Here is a 25,108-nt window from a genome sequence, read left to right on the forward strand (position 1 = left end):
CTATAGTTTCAACTAATTTGCCCGGTACTGATGTTAGATTTATTGGTTTGTAATCGCCAGGATCACCTCTGGAGCCCTTTTTAAATATTGGCGTCACTTTAACTATCTTCCTGTCATTAGGTACGGAAGGTGATTTAAAGGATAGGTTACAAACCACAGTTAATAGTTCAGCAATTTTTCATTTAAGTTCTTTCAGAACTCTTGGGTGAATGCCATCTGGTCCTGGTGGCTTGTTACTGTTAAGTTTATCAATTTGTTCCAAAACCTCCTGTAATAACACCTCCATCTGGGACAATTCCTCAGAGTTGTCACCTAAAAAGAATGGCTCTGGTTTGAGAATCTCCCCAATATCCTCAGCCATGAAGACTGAAGCAAAGAATTCGTTTAGCTTCTCTGCAATGACTTTATCATCTTTGAGTGCTCCTTTAGCATCTCAGTCGTCTGAGGGCCCCGCTGGCTGTTTAGCAGTTTCCTGCTTCTGATGTATTTAACAAACATTTTTCTATTAATTTTTGAGTTTTTGGCTAGCTGTTCATCAAACTCCTTTTTGGCTTTTCTTATTATATTTTTACATTTAATTTGACCACGCTTATGCTCCTCTCTATTTTCCTCTCTAGGGGTATGTCTAGACTAAAAGCCTCTTTAGAAGAAGAGCATCTAGACAACAAGAAGATTGTTCAAAAAAGTGGCTCGCTTTTTCGAAAGAGAGTCTAGACGCTGTCTTTCGAAAAAGCCGTCCTGCCCGGTGCGTCGGTGCGGCCGGTTCCTGCCCGGTGCGTCGGTGCGGTCGGTTCCTGCCCGGTGCGTCGGTGCGGTCGGTTCCTGCCCGGTGCGTCGGTGCGGCCGGTTCCTGCCCGGTGCGTCGGTGCGGTCGGTTCCTGCCCGGTGTGTCGGTGCGGTCGGTTCCTGCCCGGTGCGTCGGTGCGGTCGGTTCCTGCCCGGTGTGTCGGTGCGGTCGGTTCCTGCCCGGTGCGTCGGTGCGGTCGGTTCCTGCCCGGTGCGTCGGTGCGGCCGGTTCCTGCCCGGTGCGTCGGTGCGGCCGGTTCCTGCCCGGTGCGTCGGTGCGGCCGGTTCCTGCCCGGTGCGTCGGTGCGGTCGGTTCCTGCCCGGTGCGTCGGTGCGGTCGGTTCCTGCCCGGTGCGTCGGTGCGGTTGGGTCCTGCCTGTCGTTTTTAGACGTGGAGTGTTTGTACAGGAGCACTCAGAACATCCCTCCGGAGTCTGGTCTCCCCGTGGAATGAGGCTCTCACCAAGGGGCCGGTTTCTCAGTTTCCTCCTGTACGTTCCCAGCACCCACCCTCTCCTCCGTGGGGCACGGAAATCAGGGGTCCCCAGGCTTGCCGGCTTTGCCCCTCCGCGTGGCCTTTCAATCGGACCCGGCGGGAGTCTGGTTCCGTGTTGGTCCCGCTGGCGCCCGTCCGGCCTGTGCTGGCGTCTTCTTTCCCGAAAGTTTCCCCAGTTCCGGACAAACCTGCCCCCCTCCTGCCCAGACCTGTTGCTGCTATTCCCTGGCTTTTTGGGGGGCCGCCCTCTGCAAGGTCATCTCTAGGGCGAGCGGAGCCTGGGGCAACCCCTCTGTCCCCTGCTCCGTCCTCACCCCGCCCCTGCCCTGTTCCCCCAATCCCACTCCTCCTTCCCCCAAGCTCCGCCCCTGCCCCACCTCTTCCCGCCCCCACACCCCCACTGCACCCCTTCCCGCAAACCCCTCCCCAAGCAATGCAGCCCAGGGGATTACTGGGGGGGGCTGAGTGGGGAGCAGTGAGCGCGGGGGGAGGGACCCCTGCTGCTGGCTCCAGAACCCCAGGTATCCTCCCGGCCAGCCTGGGCCCCGCGGGCTGAGCTCAGGATGGGGGGGCCGTCCTGCCCATGGGCTGCTTGGGGAGTTTGCCACGGGGCGAGCGAAGGCGCCTGATGCTGGGGGTGTCAGGCAGGGAAAAGTGTCATAGTGGAAAGGGATCTAGGGGTCATAGTGGACCACAAGTTGAATATGAGTCAACAGTGTGATGCTGTTGCAAAAAAAGCAAATATGATTCTAGGTTGTATCAACAGGTGTGTTGTAAGCAAAACTCGTGAAGTCATTCTGCCGCTCTACTCTGCACTAGTTAGGCCTCAGCTGGAGTACTGTGTCCAGTTCTGGGCGCCACATTTCAAGAAAGATGTGGAGAAATTGGAAAGGGTCCAGAGAAGAGCGACAAGAATGATTAAAGGTTTAGAGAACATGACCTATGAAGCCAGGCGTCATGAACTGGGCTTGTTTAGTTTGGAAAAAAGAAGATTAAGGGGGGACAGGATAGCGGTTTTCAAATATCTAAAAGGGTGTCACAAGGAGGAAGGAGAAAATTTGTTCCTCTTGGTTTCTGAGGACAGGACAAGGAGTAATGGGCTTAAAGTGCAGCAGGGGAGGTTTAGATTGGACATTAGGAAAAAATTCCTAACTGTCAGGGTGGTCAAATATTGGAATAAATTGCCAAGGGAGGTGGTGGAATCTCCCTCTCTGGAGATATTTAAGAACAGGTTAGATAGACATCTGTCAGGGATGGTGTAGACGGAGCTTGGTCCTGCCTTGAGGGCGGGGGGCTGGACTCGATGACTCTCGAGGTCCCTTCCAGTCCTAGTGTTCTATGATTCTATGAAACCAGCAGCGCCCAGGGAACCGGAGCTGGGGAGATATGCAGGGAGCCCGGCCCCTGGGCACCACGTCCCTCCGTCCCAGCTCTTCCCTGGGCGCCAGCCCCCTTCCCCACCCTGCACCGTGCCGGCCCCTCTCCCGGCGCTGGGCCTGGCCGGCAGGGAGGAGCGCAACCCTCCAGCGTCTAGGGGTCTGCGTGGGCAGCGCCCGACCCCCTGGCCCCTGGTGTCTCATCTCCGGGAGGCTTCCGGGCTGGGGAAGGGAACATCCCGGGCGCTCGGGCATGGCTGCACTAATCCCCCTCTGGTCCGGCCCTGCCCCCGGCGTGTGGCTGCCGCCGGCCCTTCTCCCCCTGCTCTCCTTCCCGAGCGCGGTGCTGCGGCCCTCAGCTCCCGAAACACCTCTCGTTAGCTCCGCTTCCCAGGCTGCAGGCCCCCAGCCAGCTGGAGTCGTGCCAGGCCGGGCTGGGCTCAGCTCCAGTGACGCTTCGCTCCCGCGCCCGGCTGAGCCCCTGGGACACGCAGCGGGGCCAGGAGTGTCCCGGGCAGACGTGGGAGGCAGGATCCAGCCCCGGGCCCGGCCTGGCTGGGTCAGTCCCGCAGGCAGGAGGCATTGGAGCAAAGGGACCGTCGGCCCGTTCCCGCCCGCGGCTGCTTCCGAGGCGCTGCCAGAGCCCACAGGAGGGGCCGGCCCCCGAGAACCCAGCCGTGCCGGCAGGAGAGCCGGGCCCCATGGCGCTCTCGTGTCCGCGGGAGCGGCTCAGCATGTGCCTCCCACCCCACCACGGCCTGTGCCAGCCAGCGGCCCCCCCGGCAGTCACACGGACGAGGGGACCCGACGGAAACTGAGCCAGGAAAGCCAGACGGAGACACCGGCGAGCCCTTCTCCTGCCTGGCAGACGGAAGGGGGGTGGGACACCCGCAGTGAAAAGCCCAGAGCTGTGGGGCCGCGGCAGGGAACTGTCCTTCAGCCAGACAGGGAGGGACAGGCCCGTGGTCTGGGATGCTGAGATCCCTGCTCTGCCACCGACTTCCTGAGTGCCCTTGGGCTGCTCACTCAGGCCAAGACCCTGCCTAAGAGGTTTTCAGGCTCCTAACGCCCCAGCTGGGAGGGACTGGGCCCCGAAGCCCCGTGTGGACCATGGGGCGGGCAGCCAGCTCAGAGGGGGCACGTAGCTCAGAGGGAGAACTGGATTCGAAGAGAACAGTCGTCACCTCCCTCTAGCTCAAACCTGGCAGATTTCAGCAAGAAAGTGGCCTACGACGACCCCAGCTCTCCTGCCGGGGGCAGCGTTTCGCCCGGCTTTCAGGCATGGGGCGGCGAGGCGCTGGCTGGTGCAGACGTTACCACTGGAGCAGAATTACAACTGCACGGCTGTGGGTCATAGACCCCGTACTGCTCCCAGCCATGGATGAGTCGCTCGCCTTTGGCACAAGTGGCTGGGGACCGGGGCGTGTGGCGCAGATGGAGCTGAGCTCCAGCCCCTCTGTGTGAAGTTCTGGGGCGGGCACAGCTCAGACTCCCCGACGGCTGTAGGCTTGTTACGGTGCGTTCCCATTGGGTGCTCTGTACCGTTATGAGGTGGCGCCGAAGTGGGGGAATTTCAGTCGCTGGCCACATCAGCAAGTGACTTTACCAGAGACCACATACCAGCTCTCGTCTGCACCAAGAACAGGCTGGGTCAGACCCAAGGTCCAGGTCCTGTCTGCCCACCGCAGCCAAGGCCAGGTACCCCAGAGGGAGTGAACAGAACTGGGAACCATCTCGTGATTCCTCTCCCGTCGCCCATTCCCAGCCGAGGGACACCATTCCTATCCATCCTGGCTAATAGCCATTGATGTATCTAGTTCCTGTTTGACCCCTGTTATATTCTTGGCCTTTACAACATCCTGTGGCAAGGAGTTCCACAGGTTGGCTGTGCTCTATGGAGAACAACTTCCTCTTGTTTTAAACCTGCTGCCTGTTAATTTCATCTGGCTCCTGTGTTATAGGAAGGGGCAAATAGCACGTCCTTATTCACTGTCTCCACATCCTTCACAATTTTACAGACCTCTCTCATATCCCGTGGCGTGGCCCTCTGACGCTTGCAGTCCCAGGGAGGAAGGGCAGAGTGGGGGAGCCGCTGGGCGGGGGTGAGTGAGTCACGGATCATAGTAATAAAGCCAGGGTCTCTGCTCAGGCCGCGGCTTGTAGTGTCTAGCAAAGTGATGAATTTAAACCCCCACTTCTGAAGGCTGCGGACAGGAGAAGGGGGCAGCTGCCATGGGGCCTGGGGATTTCCAAGGACCCGGGGTTCCCAGCCACCACCGCGGCCGCAAACGCCAGAGCCCTGGGCCCTAAATCGCCACCGGAGCCCCCTTGCGGCTCTGAGGGCCTGGCCGGGGAACACTAGCGCCAGCCCCCCCATTCCGCCCCTTCTCAGAGGGGCTCAGGCCTGGCTCCCCCCAAGGGGGCGCTCTCGACCTTTGACGCGGGCCTGCGTAAGCGCGTCGAGGGAGCGATTGTCCCGTGTCCCCCAGTGGGGCGCCGGGGGCACTGCGTGAGGCACGGGCGCCAGGCGTGTGTGGGACCCGCGGGCCGTGGCAGGCGCATTGCGGGTACCGATCCCCGTGGCCGTCGGTCCGGCAGGGGCCGCTCTGAGATGGTGTGAACGGGGCTGTGGGGAGCTGGCTTGCGGTGATGAATGCGGAGAGGCTGGAGCTGTCTGGAGGCCGGATAAGGGGGTTCGGGATGGGGCCCCCCATGGAGTGAGGGCTGTCGCTGTTTGATGAGACTCCAGAGGGCTTCCAGTGGGGGGCGACGGGACAGCCAGGGGTGTGTGCTCAGAGATGGGGAAGGGGGGAGCCAGGGGTGTGTGGTCAGAGATGGGGAAGGGGGGAGCCAGGGGTGTGTGGTCAGAGATGGGGAAGGGGGGAGCCAGGGGTGTGTGGTCAGAGATGGGGAAGGGGGGTTGTTCCGGCACTGAAGCAGGTTCTTCCGGGTATTTGGCGCTGGGGAGGCCACATCTGGAGTGTTGCATCCAGTTCTGGGCCCCCCACTATAGAAATGACGTGGGCGCATTGGAGAGGGGCCAGCGGAGGGCGATCAGACTGATTCGGGGGCTGGAGCACACGACCTATGAGGAGAGGCTGAGGGATTTGGGTTTGTTTAGTCTGCAGAAGAGAAGAGTGAGGGGGGATTTGAGAGCAGCCTGCAGCGTCCTGTAGGGCAGTGGTCCCCAGCCTTTTGGGGCTGCCGGGCTGGGCGGGGCCACACATGCATCGGGAGCCCGGGGCCCAAGAATAGCTCGGGCCGGCCCTGGTCACTAGCCGGGTGCACATAAATGCCCACGATGCGGGCACCGCGTTGGGAACCACTGCTGCAGGGGGTTCCAAAGAGGCTGGCGAGAGGCTGTTCTCAGTGGGGGCAGGTGGCAGAACAAGGAGCAATGGGCTCAAGTTGCAGTGGGGAGATCTAGGTTGGAGAAAGCTATTTCCCCAGGCGGGTGGGGAAGCGCTGGGCTGGGTTCCCGAGGGAGGGGGTGGAGTGTCCGTCCCTAGAGGTGTTTAAGTCCCGGCTTGACCAAGCCCTGGTCTTGGGATTGGTCTTGCTTGGGGCAGGGGGCTGGACTCGGTGACTCCTGAGGTCTCTGCCCGCCCTGGGGTTCTAGGATTTGGGGGGCCTGTCCGTGTGCTCTCCCGCTCTGGTGGGGAGTCCTAGCTCGGCAGAGGCAGTTTTGGGCGGGTTACGGTCTGTGCCCCGGACTGTCCCCTCGGGGCCTGTTCTGCAGGTCCTGGCTGGAGAAGACCGATTTCTCGGTGAGTCCAGGCGGTCCCTAGCACTGAGGAGGCGGGGGAGGGTGCTCGGCGGGCTGGTGTCTGTTGGGTTCCCTTGTTGAAGCGGGCTGCGGGGTGCCGGCGTGGGCGTGTTCTAGGTGCAGAGAGACGGACGGGCGGTGGGGGTGGAAGAATCTCCGAGAGGCTCAGGCCGCCGGTCCAGAGGGTGAAAACCCACCCATGTATCTCAGGTGTCTGACAGGTGTCATGGCACGTGTGTCCAGAAATGCCCCCCCAAGGTGCCTGGGGGGTTGCTGGCATCCGGGGAGCCGGGCCCCCCCTTGGGCAGAGCTTTGCGGTGGAAGGGAGGGGTCTCGGGGTGAGGGTGAGCTGGAGGAGTCGGCGATGTGTTTGGGGTGGACAGCGGGGGGCTGGAACCAGCGTCTCTAGGGCTGATCGCAGCTGCCAACACCACCCCCCCGCACACGCCTCCCGGTGCCTGCCTGGCGTCACGGCCAGAGCCCCCGTGCTGCTCTCATTGGGCGCTGCAGAACGGCCGGTGGGGGTCAGAGCCCCCATCCGCCCCAGGACAGGGGACTCTGGCAGGAGGGGGCCTATGACACACCGCGGAGCAGCTCCGATGCTGTCCTGCAGAGGGCGGTGGCGCCACACGCAGGTGTGAACCGGGCCGTTCCGGCGCCCCCTGCAGGACAGGTGGGTTTGCTCCAGGCCGGGCGCGGTTCCCGCCGGGCTGACCTGTCGCCTCTCTCCCGCCTGCAGCTTTACGAACTGGACGACGACCCCAAGCGGAAGGAGTTCCTGGACGACCTCTTTGGCTTCATGCAGAAGAGAGGTGAGGCCGCGGCGGGTGCAGACGGGGTGGGATCCGGGCCGGGGCCGTTCGCGCTGCCGCTTCCCAGCTCTCCCAGCCTTTGTGCCCGGCTCACGGCAGGCGCAGGGCCTGGGGCAGGGAAGGGAGGCCAGGGACAAGCCCCCTGGCAGCCGAGACAGACAGGAGCCCGGCGAGTCGCCATGGGGCTGAGGACGGTTGCTGGTTCTGCCGGCGCCGCTTGCTGGGGCCGGCTCTGGGGCGGAAGCCACCGGGGATGTTATGGGGCTGGGGCGGGGTTGCTGGTTCTGGCTGCAGGCTCCGGAGCGGGGCTGGAGGCGGCTCCGTTGGCTGGTTCCGTTCCCAGGAGGAGCAGGGGCTACGGGTCAGGAGTGAGGGGCACCGGCAGGGCTGGGGGGGCAGGACTGGGGGGCAGGGGCTGTCGGTCGGGGGTGAGGGCTCAGGCAGGGCTGGGGGGCAGGGGCTGGGAGTTGGGGGGCAAGGGTGTGACCAGGGCTGGGGGGCAGGGGCTGGGGGTTGAGGGCGCGGGCAGGGCTGGGGGGCAGGGGCTGTGGGTCTGGGGCGGGGACAGGGCTGGGGGGGCAGGGGCTGTGGGTCTGGGGCGAGAGCTCGGGCAGGGCTGGGGGGCAGGGGCTGTGGGTCTGGGGCGAGAGCTCGGGCAGGGCTGGGGGGCAGGGGCTGTGGGTCTGGGGCGGGGACAGGGCTGGGGGGCAGGAGCTGTGGGTCAAGGACGGGGGCAGGGCTTGGCCGGCAGGGGCTGGGGGTTGGGTGCGAGGGCAGGGCTGGGGGGCAGGGTCTGTGGGTCAGGGGCGAGGGCTCAGGCAGCGCTGGGGGGTAGGAGCTGTGGGTCGGGGGCAAGGGCAGGGCTGGGGGGCAGCGGCTGTGGGTCGGGGGCGAGGGCTCGGGCAGGGGCTGTGGGTCGGGGCGAGGGCTCGGGCAGTGCTGGGGGGCAGGGGCTGTGGGTCGGGGGTGAGGGCGCGGGCAGGGCTGGGGGGCAGGGGCTGTGCATCTGGGGTGAGGGCTCGGGCAGGGCTGGGGGGCTGGGGCTGTGGGTCGGGGGTGTGGGCAGGGCTGGGGGGCAGGAGCTGTGGGTCGAGGACGGGGGCAGGGCTGGGGGCAGGAGCTGTGGGTCGAGGACGGGGGCAGGGCTGGGGGGCAGGGGCTGTGGGTCGAGGACGGGGGCAGGGCTGGGGGGCAGGGGCTTTGGGTCGAGGGCGGGGGCAGGGCTGGGGGCAGGAGCTGTGGGTCGAGGACGGGGGCAGGGCTGGGGGGCAGGGGCTGTGGGTCGAGGGCGGGGGCAGGGCTGGGGGGCAGGGGCTGTGGGTCGAGGGCGGGGGCAGGGCTGGGGGGCGGGGGCTGTGGGTCGAGGGCGGGGGCAGGGCTGGGGGGCAGGGGCTGTGGGTCGAGGACGAGGGCAGGGCTGTGCGCGGGGAAGGCGCCCGAAGCAGGCTGTGCGCCGTGTCCGCGCGGTCGGGAGCCGAAGGGTTACGCGCGCTGTGCCGGACAGCTGCCGGCATTGGAAATCCGCGGCGCCCGTTATCGGCACCAGGCGGATGGATTGGACGCCCCAGCAATTGAGGGGAGTCGATAAATGCTTTAACCTTTGACCCCCGCCTGCCCCGGCCGGCCCTGGGACAATTAAAAGGCTCCCTGGCCTGGGGGGGGCCGGGCCGGCGTTAATTAGAGCCCGTTGCTGGTGGCTGGATTAATGAACGTGCCGCTCGATGCGGCATAAACCCCAGGCAGAGGTTAATGTGCTAATTAATGGGGGCGGCCGGCTGGCAGGGACATGGGGCTGCCCCCGCCTGGCTCCCTGCGGGTGGCTCCGTGCCACGGCCCCGGCTCAGACACCCCTGGCCGTGTGTCGCCCCCTGCTGGGGAGGGCGCGTCGCTGCCCCCATCCAGGTGCCGCCCAGGGAGGCCGGGCTAGGTCCGTCCTCTGCCAACGCCGTCTTGCCCGGCCAGCCCCTCCCTGGCCTCGCTCCATGGCCCACCCGGGGGCTGGGCTCTGCCCGATGCCGTGAGGATCCGGAGGCCGCTCTCCCCCAGGGGCTGGAGTCGGTGGTCTGGGCTGAGACCTGGCACACTCATGGCATTAGTGGCCCCTAGGTACCCGCTAGGGGAGCCTGGGAGCACCGCTGCCCTCTGCTGGCGACAGCGGGAACTGCCTGTCCAGAATCCCTGGCGTGTTTGGGGGGGGCCTGGCCGCCTGCTGGGTGGGCGGGGGTGCCAGGCGCGTGGGGCAGGAGCAAGCCGGGGGCGGGGGGCAAGAAGGGGACTGGGCACTTCAGGCCTGCGGGCGTTTGCTCTTCTCCTGGGGTCTAGGGCAGCGATGGACCCCTCGCACCCTGCCCCCAGCGGCAGTGACAGCCTGAAAGCCCGAGATCGGGCCGTACCGCCCCCTCCCTGGGCCTGCCCCAGCAGCTGCAGCTGGCGCTGTCTCCCTGGATCGTCACAGCCCCTTCTCGCCTGCCCCCCGAGTCCTGGCCCGGCCCCTTACTGCCGTGAGTGCTGGTGCTAGGGAGGGGGCCCATGTGGGGCCAGGGTGACAAGGGGGCCCCGGCGAGGGGCAGACCAGAGGCTGGGGCGTTGTGGGGGGCTGGCCGGGGCAGGGAGCAATGTCCCTGCCTGTGCCGCAGACAAGATTCATGAGCTGCTGCGTGGGACTCATTATCTCTCTCTCCAGAGCTAATTAACTCCATCTCCATTTGGCCCGGCTGAGATATGGGCGCTAATTAACCGCCAGCCGCTCTTTGTGCAGCGCTGATGGGGGCTTTTGTGCCGCTCCTGAAATCGAGCTGGGGGATCGAATCCCCCCGGGGCCGCTCCCGGGGCCGGCGGGTCGATGGCGATAAATCCGCAGCGGGGAGCCGCTCCGGAGCCGCACGGCCCCAGCGCCCGCGCAGGGCGATAGCATCGATCCCGGCCCGGGGACAAATCACTCTGCTCCCAGCCGCATTTCGTGCCTCCCCCCGGCCGGCCTTCATTTGTCCGCCCCGGCAGGCCCACGCGCTCGTCTCTGCCCCCTGTCTCCCTCCGGGGCTGCCTGGACAAGGGTACCTTAGCTGTACCCCTAGGGAAGAGCTGGGAGACACCGAACCCCCCCCCACCGGCCCAGACAGCCCCTCAAACCGAGTCAGGGCTACTGGCTCACTTCTCCCCCCACTTTCCCCTCCGAAATGGCCTGTTCTAATGGGCCACGGCGTTATAGTGCACCGCAAAGCTGCAGCCGCGTTCCTCCAAAGAGCTGGCTGCATGTCAGTCTCCAATGAAGCGCCCCACAAATACCCCGGCGCATGCAGCCTCGGCCACGGGGCGGGGCTCCCGTGGTCCTGCAGGGCAAAATACAGCGACAGACTTGTGAGCTTGGCCCCTGCCCAGGCCTGATTCCGCAACCGCCGTGGCTCCCCCGCCCGTCTGACCCTTCACAGCAAACTCGCCACGTGTGGCTCGGCACCCCCCGGGCCCATCGATGCCTGGTGTTTATGTAGGACCTACCCCCAGCGTTCCCAGCTTGGGGTACCTAGCTTGGTGATGGACTCACCTGGCACTCTGGGGACAAAGATAAGGGGGGCCCAAAATGTAGGGAGATTGGGGGGCTCCTCCCGCAGCAAAGGTACCGGCCTCTGGAGCCAGAGGTCGACAGTTCGAGCCCCACCCCCCACCCTCGGGGGACAGCCACCACCACCTTGGCGATGGACACAGCTGGCACCCTGGGGACAAAGGAAGGCTGAGCGGGGTGCAGGATGTAGGCCTTCTCCAGAGGCTAAGGCACCTGCGTCCAGAGCCAGTGCCGCTCCTCACGGGCCCGTCGGCAGGGGCCAGCCCAGCCTGTCGGTGGCTCCCAGGCACACAGATTGGCAATGCGGGTCCAGAGCCGACACGCGTGGCATCTGCCCAGAAACGGGACCCAGGACCCCTCCCCTCGCCCATGTCAAGCCAGGCTTGGTGCCTGCATGGACCCGTGGTTGGTACGCGCCTGTCCCCGTCCAGCACTGCTCACTGGGCCCCGCTGCCCTGCCGGGCGAGAGCTGGAAACGGCTGCTGTCTGTGAGGTTCACACCAGGAAATCCCCCCAGAGTCCTCAAACAAGCAGCTGTGTTTATGTAGGGCCTGTTCCCAGCTGCCTGGCCCTGGGGAGCTCCTGGAGCAGCAAGCCGCTGCCGGCAGGGCGGGGGATACGCTGGGGGCCTCGCGAGCGGGGGAGGAAATGCAGTTTTTTCTAGAGGCTGGGAAGGGCTTGCACACCGTGGGGCTGCCAGTCCCATCTGCAGATCCAGGGCTGGAAGGGGCAGGATGTTTTATCAGGCCCAGCTATGCACGTCTTTGTACCAACCCTATTTACCCGGGCAGCGCAGAGCTGGGAAACCGGTTCTTCCTGATCCGCAGCCCCCTGGCCAGCCCCTGCAGGGGGAGCAAGGCCTGCCCGCTGCCGTGGGGCCTGGTGGGGCGGGCATAGACCCCAGCTGGACCTGCGCTCCTGGCTCTCCCTGCTCCACCCCCGGGAAGGGAAACCGCCCAGGTCTCTGCTGCAAAGTCGGGTTCTGGCCTGTGAGCGTCACACGAGTGGCTGGGTTTTCACAAGCGTGTGCACTGCACAAATGGTTGGGTGAGCTGGTTGTGTATCACCATGTATGTTGCATGTGGGGTTGTAGTTGTGAGTTAGTGTGGTTGTGGAGGCATAGAAGGTACAGGCACGTGAGTGTGGTCAGGTGGTTATGTGGATCTTTGGGTGTAGCTACATGTGAGTGAGTTTTGTGCTTGTGCTTGTGCATGTGAGGGAGTACAAGTGTGGTTGTGTAGCTAGGTGTGAGTTGCAGGGAGTGCGCATGTGGGGAAGTACGAGTGTGGTTGTGATGAGTGGTTGTGTAGCTATGTGTGTGTGTGTGAGGGAGTACAAGTGTGGTTGTATAGGAGTGGTTGTGTAGCTATGTGTGAGTTGCAGTGTGTACGCACGTGTGAGGGAGTACAAGTGTGGCTGTGTAGGAATGGTTGTGTATTTTTAAGTGTAAATATATAATAAGAAAAGCCAAAAAGGAGTTTAAAGAGCAGCTAGCCAAAAATCCAAAAAGCAATAGTAAAATGTGTGTTAATACGTCAGAAGCAGGAAGCTGCTAAACACCCGGGGGCCCTTGGTTGATCGAGATGCCAAAGGAGCACTCAGAGATGATAAAGTCACAGTGGAGAAGCTAAACATATTCTTTGCTCCAGTCTTCACAGATGAGGATATTGGGGAGATTCCCAAACCTGAGCCATTCTTTTTAGGTGACAACTCTGAGGAATTGTCCCGGATGGAGGTGTCATTAGAGGAGGTTTGGGAACAAATTGATAAACTTAACAGTAACAAGTCACTGGGACCAGATGACATTCACCCAAGAGTTCTGAAAGAACTCCAATGGGAAATTGCAGATCTATTAACTGTGGTTTGTAACCTATCCTTTAAATAGGGTTCTGTACCCAATGACTAGAAGGTAGCTAATGTGACGCCAATATTTAAAAAGGGCTCTAGAGGCGATCCTGGCAATTACAGACCAGTTAGTCTAACATCAGTACCAGGCAAATTAGTTGAAACTATAGTAAAGAATAAAATTGTCCGACACATGAATGAAGATAATTTGTTGGGGGAAAGTCAACATGGGTTCTGTAAAGGGAAATCCTGCCTTACTAATCTGCTAGAATTCTTTGAGAGGGTCAACAAGCTTGTGGACAAGGGGGATCCAATGGATCTAGTGCACTTAGATTTCCAGAAAGCCTTTGACAAAGTCCCTCACCAAAGGCTCTTAAGTAAAGTAAGTTGTCATGGGATAAGAGGGAAGGTCCTTCTGTGGATTGGTAACTGGTTAAAAGTCAGGAAACAATGGGTAGGAATCAATGGTCAGTTCTCCGAGTGGAGAGAGGTACCTAGTGGGGTCCCCCAAGGGTCCGTACTGGGACCAGTCCTGTTCAGCCTATTTATAAATGATCAGAAGAAAGGGGTAAACAGGGAGGTGGCAACATTTGCAGAGAATGGCAAACTGCTCACGAGAGTTAAGACCAAAGCCGACTGTCAAGAGCAGCACAGCGATCTCACCAAAGTAAGTGACTGGGCAACAAAATGGCAAATGAAATGGAAAGTTGTTACATGCAAAGTAATGCCCATTGGGAAACACCATCCCCACTGTACTTACAACATGATTGGGACTAATTTGCCTACAACTACTCAAGAGAGAGATCTTGGAGTCACTGTGGAGAGTTCTCTGAAAACATCCACTCCGTGTGCAGCGATGGCCAAAAAAGCAAACAGAATATTAGGAATCATTAAAAAAGGGATAGAGAATAAGACAGAGAAGATCTTATTGCCTCTCTATAAAACCATGGGACGCCCACATCTTGAATACTACGTACAGATGTGGTCATCTCATCTCAACAAAGATCTCTTGGCATTGGAAAAGGTTCAGAAAAGGGCAACAAAAATGATGAGGGGTTTGGAACGGATCCCACATGAAGAGAGATTAGAAAGACTTGGACTTTTTAAATTAGAAAGACTGGGAGGGGGGATATGGTAGAGATCTATAAAATCATGACTGGTGTGGAACAAATGAATAAGGAAAAGTGATTTACTTATTCCCACAATATAAGAACTAGGGATTGCCAAATGAAATGAACAGGCAGCAGGTTTAAAACAAACAAAAGGAAGTTTTTCTTCACTCAGTGCACAGTCAACATGTGGAACTCCTTGCCACAGGATGCAGTGAAGGCTAGAACTTTAACAGGATTCAAAAAAGAGCTAGATAGATTCATGGAGTTTGGGTCCATCAATGGCTGTTAGCCAGGATGGGCAGGAATGGTGTCCCCAGCCTCTGTTTGTCTGGAGGTGGGTGACAGGGGAGGGATCACATGAGGATTCCCTGTTGTGTTCCCTCCCTCTGGGGCATCTGGCATTGGCCATTGGGCAGACAGGACACTGGGCTAGATGGACCGTTGGTCTCACCCAGACTGGCCGTTCTTATGTTCTTAGCTATGTGTGAGTTGCAGTGTGTGTGTGCATGTGAAGGAGTGCACGTGTGGTTGTGTAGCTACGTGTGAGTTGCGGTGTGTGTGTGCATGTAAAGGAGTACACGTGTAGTTGTGTAGCTACGTGTGAGTTGCGGTGTGTGAGTGCATGTGAAGGAGTGCACGTGTAGTTGTGTAGCTATGTGTGAGTTGCGGTGTGTGAGTGCATGTGAAGGAGTGCACGTGTGGTTGTGTAGCTATGTGTGAGTTGCGGTGTGTGAGTGCATGTGAAGGAGTGCACGTGTGGTTGTGTAGCTATGTGTGAGTTGCGGTGTGTGAGTGCATGTGAAGGAGTGCACGTGTGGTTCTGTAGCTACGTGTGAGTTGCGGTGTGTGTGTGCATGTGAAGGAGTGCACGTGTGGTTGTGTAGCTACGTGTGAGTTGCGGTGTGTGTGTGCATGTGAAGGAGTGCACGTGTGGTTGTGTAGCTATGTGTGAGTTGCAGTGTGTGTGTGCATGTGAAGGAGTGCACGTGTGGTTGTGTAGCTACGTGTGAGTTGCGGTGTGTGTGTGCATGTAAAGGAGTGCACGTGTGGTTGTGTAGCTACGTGTGAGTTGCGGTGTGTGTGTGCATGTAAAGGAGTACACGTGTGGTTGTGTAGCTATGTGTGAGTTGCAGTGTGTGAGTGCATGTGAAGGAGTACACGTGTGGTTGTGTAGCTACGTGTGAGTTGTGGTGTGTGTGTGCATGTAAAGGAGTACACGTGTGGTTGTGTAGCTATGTGTGAGTTGCAGTGTGTGAGTGCATGTGAAGGAGTGCACGTGTGGTTGTGTAGCTACGTGTGAGTTGCGGTGTGTGTGTGCATGTAAAGGAGTGCACGTGTGGTTGTGTAGCTACGTGTGAGTTGCGGTGTGTGTGTGCATGTGAAGGAGTGCACGTGTGGTTGTGTAGCTATGTGTGAGTTGCGGTGTGTGAGTGCATGTAAAGGAGTGCACGTGTGGTTGTGTAGCTACGTGTGAGTTGCAGTGTGTGTGAGTGCATGTGAAGGAGTGCACGTGTGGTTGTGTAGCTATGTGTGAGTTGCGGTGTGTGTGTGCATGTGAAGGAGTGCACGTGTGGTTGTGTAGCTATGTGTGAGTTGCGGTGTGTGAGTGCATGTGAAGGAGTGCACGTGTGGTTGTGTAGCTATGTGTGAGTTGCGGTGTGTGTGTGCATGTAAAGGAGTGCACGTGTGGTTGTGTAGCTATGTGTGAGTTGCGGTGTGTGTGTGCATGTGAAGGAGTACACGTGTGGTTGTGTAGCTACGTGTGAGTTGCGGTGTGTGAGTGCATGTGAAGGAGTACACGTGTGGTTGTGTAGTTATGTGTGAGTTGCGGTGTGTGTGTGCATGTGAAGGAGTGCACGTGTGGTTGTGTAGCTATGTGTGAGTTGCGGTGTGTGAGTGCATGTGAAGGAGTACACGTGTGGTTGTGTAGTTATGTGTGAGTTGCGGTGTGTGTGTGCATGTGAAGGAGTGCACGTGTGGTTGTGTAGCTACGTGTGAGTTGCGGTGTGTGTGTGCATGTGAAGGAGTGCACGTGTGGTTGTGTAGCTATGTGTGAGTTGCGGTGTGTGTGTGTGAGGCCGTGTGCACCCAGTGGCTGCCATCCCCTTTCCAGTCCAGATTCACCCCTGCCCCCCCAGAGCTGCATCCCTACCCCCCCAGCACAGCCCTGCTGGGTCCAGTCTCTGTGCTGCCTGGTGCCCCCCCAGGGTGTTGGCTGCGGGGGGAATGGGGGGTGACTCCATTGCTGGTAAATGCCCTTGGGTCAGGGAGGGGCTGCAGGGTCGACTCCGGCAGGGGGAGGGGCCAGTGTGTTGCACAGCGCCCCCTGCTGGTGATGACACACTTGTTGCAGAGGAGCCAGGCCAGAAGCCCCAGTCCCCTGGGGGATGATGGAAGTGGCAGACCCTCCCCCCGCCTGACGAAGGCCTGACCCCACGGAGTGTGGGGCTGCCGGGCCGCCTGTCACTGCACCTCTGCCCCAGCGAATGCTCAGCCATCCCCCCGACTTCCCCCCACACTGATTGGCCACCACGACCCCTGATCTTCCGAGTCCCTGTTTCCCAGGCTAGCGACCTGTAACTGTGGCCACTGCTCCGTTCCTGGACCCGTCGGCTGCTGGAGCCATGCAGATGGCTTCTATCGCTGACTCAACACTTCCCCAACCCGCATGTCATCCGCCCAGCAGGGACGATGGGATCCTAGAGTCATAGAGCACTAGGACTGGAAGGGACCTCGAGAGGCCATCGAGTCCAGCCCCCTGCCCTCATGGCAGGACCAGATACTGTCTAGACCATCCCTGAGAGACATTTATCTAACCTGCTCTTAAATACAAGCAGTCCCCAACTTACGCGGATCCGACTTATGTCGGATCCGCAGTTATGAACGGGGCTTTTCTCGCCCCGGAGGACACGGACTGCGGGACCTCGCGGTCCCGCCGCCCGTGTACTCTGGGGCGAGAAAAGCTGCTCCGCGTCTCCCTGGTCTGCAGACCAGGAAGACGCGGAGCAAAGCCGCGGAGGGGCTCGGGCAGCGGAGCAGCGGGCCCAAGGCTTTGCAAAGCCTCAGGGGAAGCCGGCAGCGGGGCAGCCCAGACGCGCCGTGGCTGTCCCTCTGCGGCATCCTCAGAGGCTTCGCTCCCCGTCTCCCTGGTCTGCTGGTCTCCAGCAGACCAGGGAGACTGGGAGCAAAGCCGCGGAGGACCCGGGCGGCGGGACCGCGGTGCGTCTCGGTCCACCGCCTGCGTCTTCCTGGTCTGCTGGGGGGGGGGGGGGCGCAGCTAGTACGCCCCCCTCCCCCCAGCAGACTAGGCTTTTCTCCGGATGCCTGTGGCAGAGCAGCTGGGGCGCTGCCGGTTGGTCCACACCCCAGCTGCTCTGCCCCAGGCGTCCCCAAGTCAGCCACTGCTGATACTGACCAGCGCTGACTACAGGAAGCCCCAGGCAGAGTTGCTCTGCCCCGGGCTTCCTGGAATCAGCCGCTGATCAGTTTCAGCAGCAGCTGACTTGGGGACGCTTGGGGTTCTTAAGTTGATTCTGTATGTAAGTCAGAACTGGCGGTCAGTTTCAGCAGTGTCTGAATCTGGACGCCAGTTCCAACTTACATACAGATTCAACTTAAGAACAAACCTACAGTCCCTATCTTGTACGTAACCCAGGGACTGCCTGTATCTCCAGAGATGGGGATTCCACAACCGCCCTGGGCAATTTATTCCAGTGTGTAACCACCCTGACAGGTAGGAAGTTTTTCCTGATGTCCAACTTAAACCTCCCTTGCTGCAGTTTAAGCCCCTTGCTTCTTGTTCTATCCCCAGAGGCCAAGATGAACAAGTTTTCTCCCTCCTCCACATACACCCTTTTAGATACCTGAAAACGGCTCTCATGTCCCCTCACAATCTTCTCTTTTCTAAACTGAACAAACCCAGTTCCTTCAGCCTTCCCTCACAGGGCATGTTCTCTAGACCTTTCATCATTCTCGTTACTCTTCTCTGGACCCTCTCCAATTTCTCCACAGCCTTCTTGAAATGCGGTGCCCAGAACTGGACACAATCCTCAAACTGAGGCCTAACCAGCGCAGAGCAGAGCGGAAGAATGACTCCTCGTGTCTTGCTCACAACACACCTGTTAATGCTGCCCAGAATCATAAAACAGGACTATATAGCACTTTAAAGACTAACAAGATGCTTTATTACATGATGAGCTTTCATGGGCCAGACCCACTTACTCAGATCAAATAGTGGAAGAAAATTGGCACAACCATATATACAAAGGATACAATCAAAAAATGAACCCATATGAAAAGGACAAATCAAATTTCAGAACAGAAGGGGGATGAGGGGGGGAGGTAAATGTCTGTGAGCTAATGGTATTAGAGGTGATAATGGGGAGGCTATCTTTGTAATGGGTAAGATAATTAATGTCTTTGTTTAGACCGAGGCGTAAAGTGTCGAATTTAAGCATGAATGAAAGTTCAGAGGATTCTCTTTCAAGTTTCCAGAATCATGTTTGCTTTTTTTGTAACAGCATCACCCTGCTGACTCATATTCAGCTTGTGGTCCAGTGTAACCCCTAGATCCCTTTCTGCCGTACTCCTCCCTAGACAGTCGCTTCCCATTCTGTGTGCGTGAAACTGATTGTTCCTTCCTAAGTGGAGCACTTTGCATTTGTCTTTATTAAACTTCATCCTGGATGTTTCCTTCCAGTCACTGATCCAAATGTGAAATAGCCCGGAGGGCCAGCGACTGATTCCGGCCGGACCCCGCTGCAAACAGACCCATTCAATGGGCATTCTCCAGTTGCCACTGCCTTTTGAGATCCATCCCGTAGCCAGGTTGGCATCCATGTGCCATGTCTATTTTCTAGTGTTCTAATTTTTTCATCAAAATGTCATACAAAGCCTGGTCAAATGCTTAACAGGAATCTAAGCTGCTATTTCGTACCCTCTTGAGATGCTGTTGGAATGAAAAGTATTTCATCATCTTCCCCATCATCAGACAAGCCTATGATCTGGCTTTTTCCTAAATGTGGAACCGAGCTATTTATTTGTTGGACTCTCTTGCCTTTGCTGTGTTATTATTGGCTATTCTACCATTTCCATCTAATAATGGATCGATGTCATTATTAGGATTCCTTTTGTTCCTAATACACCTAAAAATGTCTTCTTGTTGTCCTTAATTCTGCTGGCCATAGCAGTCACCTTGTGTCCTTTTGCTTCCCTTATCAATTTTCTACAGCTCCAAGCTTCTAATTTATATTCATTGATATTAACTGCCTCTTTTCCCATTTGTCTTCTATGTACAGCTGCTTTCATTTCAGCTCCAAGTCAGATTTTTGTTTTTGTTTTTAACCAAAGCAGCCTTCTTTCCTGATTGTGGTTTTTTTGGGCCTCTGGTAAAACGTTCTAAAATAGCTCCCAATTATCGTTCACATGTTTCTGTTTACAGTCCTTCTCCCTGCGGATTTAGCTCCTCGTTTTCGGTCTTGGGACACTGGTCCTTTCAGTTCAGTACATCTGTATCACTGCTCTGGGCTTTGTGCGGTATGCACACCACAAGCGCAACTGAGTCGTGATCACTTGCACAAAGCGATCACGAATTTTTACTTCTGTGATCGGTTCCTCTGTACCTGTCTGGACGAGACCTGCTGTAGAATTCCCCTTTGTGGGATGCAGCGCTTTGAGTCAGGAAATTGTCCGCTGTCAGTTGTCGGTGTTTAGCGCCGGTGTCCGGAGACCTCCAGCATACAAAATCTGCCGTTGTAACCCGCACACCTGCCGGGGCTGAGTCACTGTCCCATGGAGCGGCACGCAGAGCACTTACCTAGCCAGGGAAGGAGTTTGCTCTGCAGCCTTAGCTGGCTTTTAGTGATGCCTGTGCAGCTAGGGACTCCCCTGCTCCCCCAAGCATCTCATAGCACGATGCGTGTTTCACCCTCCGGGGGGATATACCCGTGAAGCACACACTGTGTACACACCTTCCCATGCCATCATGCTCCCGCGTTGCTCACAGCTACCGCACAGCTTGCACGTGCAGGCACATGTGTGCACATGCTTCCCCAGTTGTGCACGTGTCTTGCACGTGGGTGTATGTGGGGGTGCACTCACAGATGTGCCCAGGCCCATGCATTCACACCCAGGCACCTCAGGCGCTGCAGGGTGTTTCATGTCCCTGTCAGAGCTCCGTGCGTGCGCCGGGGGCAGAATGAGGCCGGCTCTGCCCTGCCCAGACCGGCTCCGTGCTCTCAGGGGGGGCCTGTGTTAAAGCCACATCAGATTGCCCTGCGCGGAGGGGTGGAGGGGGCATGCTAGTGACACGGAGATGGCCAAAGTGTGTGTGAGGATGGACAGAGGAAGAGTGCAGGAGACGTGTGTAGGGACTGACAGGCGGAGGGGGCGGGGCGGTGCTGGTGGATGGACGGGTGGGGAGGGACGTGCATGGGGACGGACAGGCAGGGAGGATCAGGCCTGGGGATGGACGGGTAGGGAGAGACATGACTGTGGGCAGACGGGAGGGAAGGACGTGGCTGGGGACAGACGGGCGGGGAGGGACGTGGCTGGGGACAGACGGGCGGGGAGGGACGTAGCTGGAGACGGACACGTGGGGAGGGACGTGGCTGGGGACAGACAGGCGGGGAGGGACGTAGCTGGAGACGGACGGGCGGGGAGGGACGTGGCTGGGGACGGACATGTGGGGAGGGAAGTGGCTGGGGATGGACGGGCGGGGAGGGACGTAGCTGGAGACGGACACGTGGGGAGGGACGTGGCTGGGGACAGACGGGCGGGGAGGGACGTAGCTGGAGACGGACGGGCGGGGAGGGACGTGGCTGGGGACGGACGGGCGGGGAGGGACGTGGCTGGGGACGGACGGGCGGGGAGGGACGTAGCTGGAGACGGACACGTGGGGAGGGACGTGGCTGGGGACGGACGGGCGGGGAGGGACGTAGCTGGAGACGGACACGTGGGGAGGGACGTGGCTGGGGACGGACGGGCGGGGAGGGACGTAGCTGGAGACGGACGGGCGGGGAGGGACGTGGCTGGACACGGACGGGCGGGGAGGGACATGGCTGGGGACGGACAGGCGGGGAGGGACGTAGCTGGAGATGGACACGTGGGGAGGGACGTGGCTGGGGACGGACGGGCGGGGAGGGATGTAGCTGGAGACGGACACGTGGGGAGGGACGTGGCTGGGGATGGACGGGCGGGGAGGGACGTAGCTGGAGACGGACACGTGGGGAGGGACGTGGCTGGGGACGGACGGGCGGGGAGGGACGTGGCTGGGGACGGGCGGGCGGGGAGGGACGTAGCTGGAGACGGACACGTGGGGAGGGATGTGGCTGGGGACGGACGGGAGGGGAGGGACGTGGCTGGAGATGGACACGTGGGGAGGGATGTGGCTGGGGACGGACGGGAGGGGAGGGACATGGCTGGGGACGGACACGTGGGGAGGGACGTGGCTGGGGACGGACGGCAGGGGAGGGACGTGGCTGGGGACGGACGGCAGGGGAGGGACGTGGCTGGGGACGGACACGTGGGGAGGGACGTGGCTGGGGACGGACGGGAGGGGAGGGACGTGGCTGGGGACGGACACGTGGGGAGGGATGTGGCTGGGGACGGACGGGAGGGGAGGGACGTGGCTGGGGACGGACACGTGGGGAGGGACGTGGCTGGGGACGGACGGGCGGGGAGGGACGTGGCTGGGGACGGACACGTGGGGAGGGACGTGGCTGGGGACAGACACGTGGGGAGGGACGTGGCTGGGGACGGACATGTGGGGAGGGACATGGCTGGGGACGGACGGGCGGGGAGGGACGTGGCTGGGGACGGACGGGCGGGGAGGGACGTGGCTGGGGACGGACAGGCGGGGAGGGACGTGGCTGGGGACGGACGGGCGGGGAGGGATGTAGCTGGAGACGGACACGTGGGGAGGGACGTGGCTGGGGATGGACGGGCGGGGAGGGACGTAGCTGGAGACGGACACGTGGGGAGGGACGTGGCTGGGGACGGACGGGCGGGGAGGGACGTAGCTGGAGACGGACACGTGGGGAGGGACGTGGCTGGGGACGGACGGGAGGGGAGGGACGTGGCTGGAGACGGACACGTGGGGAGGGATGTGGCTGGGGACGGACGGGAGGGGAGGGACATGGCTGGGGACGGACACGTGGGGAGGGACGTGGCTGGGGACGGACGGGAGGGGAGGGACGTGGCTGGGGACGGACACGTGGGGAGGGATGTGGCTGGGGACGGACGGGAGGGGAGGGACGTGGCTGGGGACGGACACGTGGGGAGGGACGTGGCTGGGGACGGACGGGCGGGGAGGGACGTGGCTGGGGACGGACACGTGGGGAGGGACGTGGCTGGGGACGGACACGTGGGGAGGGACATGGCTGGGGACGGACGGGCGGGGAGGGACGTGGCTGGGGACGGACGGGCGGGGAGGGACGTGGCTGGGGACGGACACGTGGGGAGGGATGTGGCTGGGGACGGACGGGAGGGGAGGGACGTGGCTGGGGACGGACACGTGGGGAGGGACGTGGCTGGGGACGGACGGGCGGGGAGGGACGTGGCTGGGGACGGACACGTGGGGAGGGACGTGGCTGGGGACGGACACGTGGGGAGGGACATGGCTGGGGACGGACGGGCGGGGAGGGACGTGGCTGGGGACGGACGGGCGGGGAGGGACGTGGCTGGGGACGGACATGTGGGGAGGGACATGGCTGGGGACGGACGGGCGGGGAGGGACGTGGCTGGGGACGGACGGGCGGGGAGGGACGTGGCTGGGGACGGACACGTGGGGAGGGACGTGGCTGGGGACGGACGGGCGGGGAGGGACGTGGCTGGGGACGGACACGTGGGGAGGGACGTGGCTGGGGACGGACGGGCGGGGAGGGACGTGGCTGGGGACGGACATGTGGGGAGGGACGTGGCTGGGGACGGACGGGCGGGGAGGGACGTGGCTGGGGACGGACGGGCGGGGAGGGACGTGGCTGGGGACGGACGGGCGGGGAGGGACGTGGCTGGGGACGGACGGGCTGACAAGCCTGTGTGGACGGAGGGCTGGGGAGCGCCTGCTGTCCAGCTAACTCGGTGCCTCAGGCCCGCCCCCCCGCTGGAAGAGTCCCCCACCGAGACGGCCCCCAGCCGGCGTAGAGGACCCGTGGCGCAGAGCGGGGGGCGTGGAGGGAGGGATCCAGCCACGGGCGATCCAGGAGCCAGGCCTGGTCGGTCGAGCAGGCTGTGCCTTCCCCACCCTGCCGTTGCCTCCGGGGCCCCGCCTGGCCCCAGCCCAGGGCTGCACGCCCGGCTTGCTCCTTCCCTCCCGCCCATTCTCTGTGCTCCCCAGCCTGGGACGGGCGGTTCGCCTGCACCAGCCGCTGGGCCCCCAGGGACCCTGGCTCGGGGCACCCGCAGGTGCGAGCCGGTGCAAGGGGCTGCGCGCCCCGAAGTCACCCCTGGCAGTCGCGGCCCAGGCATCTCCACCCCCTCCGGCGTCTGGGGTGGGACCTGGCGCCCTGCGAGGGGTGGGAGTCGCACAGAGCCAGGCGCCTCTTTGCTTTCCCCGTACGACGTGCCAGCTCCGTCACAGCTGCCGGGCCGGGCGGGAGAGAGCCGGGGGGCTGGGGTCCCCTCCTTTCCAGCGTGCCCCTGGGGTGGACTCCCCACACACAGCCCCATGCAGGAGCTGGGTGAGCCAGGGGTGGGGAGGGGCAGCCAGGGCCCTCTGCCTTGTGTGGCCTCCCTTGCTGGCTGGTGGTGATTGACGTGGAGGTGAAACGTGGTGTCACTGTGGCAGCCGGCCCGTGGCGCTCCCTGGGCGCCGTGCCCTCCCCACAAGACAAACCGCCCACCCCGTCCACCCCTCTCCCCATCCACCTGCCCCCCTCACCCACAGGACAGTCCCCCAGCCCGAGCTGAAGAGAACGGCATGTCGGGAATCATTAAAAAGGGACAGAGACTCAGACAGAGAAGATCTTACTGCCTCTGCACAAAGCCATGGGGTGCCCACATCTGGAATCCGGCGTGCAGATGTGGTCGCTTCATTTCAACAAAGATCTCTTGGCATTGGAAAAGGCTCAGGAAAGGGCAACAAAAATGACGAGGGGTTTGGAACGGGTCCCATAGGAAGAGCGATTCGAAAGACGGGGACTTTTCAGCCTAGAAAAGAGGAGACTCGGGGGAAAGGATAGCGGTCTGGTGTGGAGAAAGTGAATAAGGAAAAGTTATTTACTTGTTCCCGTAACATAAGAACTAGGAGGAACCCAATGAAATGAACAGGCAGCAGATTTAAAACAAACCAAAGAAGATTTTTCTTCACACACACACGGTCAACCTGTGGAACTCCTCGCCAGAGGATGAGGTGAAGGCCAGGACTTTAACAGGGCTCAAAAAAGAGCTAGATACATCCATGGAGGGATCACTGGATGATTCCTTGTTCTGTTCACCCCCTCGGGGGCACCTGGCCTTGACCACTGTGGGCAGCAAATGCTCGAGCCAGGGCCCGCCTGCTGGGGCAAGCACCCTGAGCATCGGCAGGGAGCCCAGCGGGGATGGGGGCGTCCCAGCTGATGGACACCCCATGGGGCATCTGCATCTCAGGACAGGGAGCCGGGCCCCTCTTCCTGCCGCCGCCCCCCTCGCGGCGCCGAGCGCAGGGCCCTGCTGATATCGCCGGGCCGTAAATCAATCCGGGAGCTAATTGGAGCCCCACAATGGCTGCGTCTCCTGAATGGGCCTTTGTGGAGCTCTGTGGCGAGCGCGCCCCGGCCATCACTCTTCGGGGGCGGGAGACAGGTGCCTTTGTCCTGAGGACGGGGCAGCGGGCGCCTCGGCAGGAGGGACCCGAGATTAATGAAAAGCCATTTCCTTCGCAGGGGGGGGGCGTCCCAGTGCTGGGGGGGGGCCATCAATCGCAGCAGCGGACAGGCCGGGTTGGCGTTGGCGTGCACTGAGGCAGGAGCCCAGATCGGAGGGCACTGGGCGCCGTGGCTGGAGAAGGGGTTTGGGACGGGGTGGGGGGCTGGGTGAAAAGCCCTGGGGATGGGGTGATGTGGCGTAGGGCCCCCCCGCCTGCCCCCTGCTCCCCTCAATTGCAGAGCGTGACTCTAGTGCAGAGCAGCGGGGGGCAGGGGTCCCCCGACACTGCCCAGCCGGGGGGGGCCTCGGCCGGGAGGAGAGGGGAGCTCTGCCTCGGTCCTGACATGGCTGTGGGGGCTCACTGGAGACCCCCAAATTCACCTCCCAGGTGCTGGTCCCTCAGGCGAGGGGCAAAACTGGCCCAGGGAAGGGTTGGCTGCAGGGGGGGGGGCTGTAGGGAGCCTGGCCTGGGAGCCGGGACAGTCGTGGGAGAGCCGGCCTGGCCGTAGGG

The 25,108-nt window shown here is 61.1% G+C and overlaps 1 protein-coding gene across 1 annotated transcript in view; it reads left to right on the top strand.

Annotated features, from left to right (window-relative positions):
• ARID3C (AT-rich interaction domain 3C) overlaps positions 1 to 25,108 on the top strand; it is a 111,850-nt gene that overhangs the window by 68,655 nt on the left and 18,087 nt on the right. Inside the window, 1 exon segment of the mRNA XM_089779479.1 lies at positions 7,164 to 7,236. Coding sequence (XP_089635605.1) covers positions 7,164 to 7,236 — 73 coding nt within the window.

The sequence above is a fragment of the Pelodiscus sinensis genome, chromosome 6 (assembly GCF_052426305.1).
Source record: "Pelodiscus sinensis isolate ZL-2025 chromosome 6, ASM5242630v1, whole genome shotgun sequence".
NCBI lineage: Eukaryota > Metazoa > Chordata > Testudines > Trionychidae > Pelodiscus > Pelodiscus sinensis.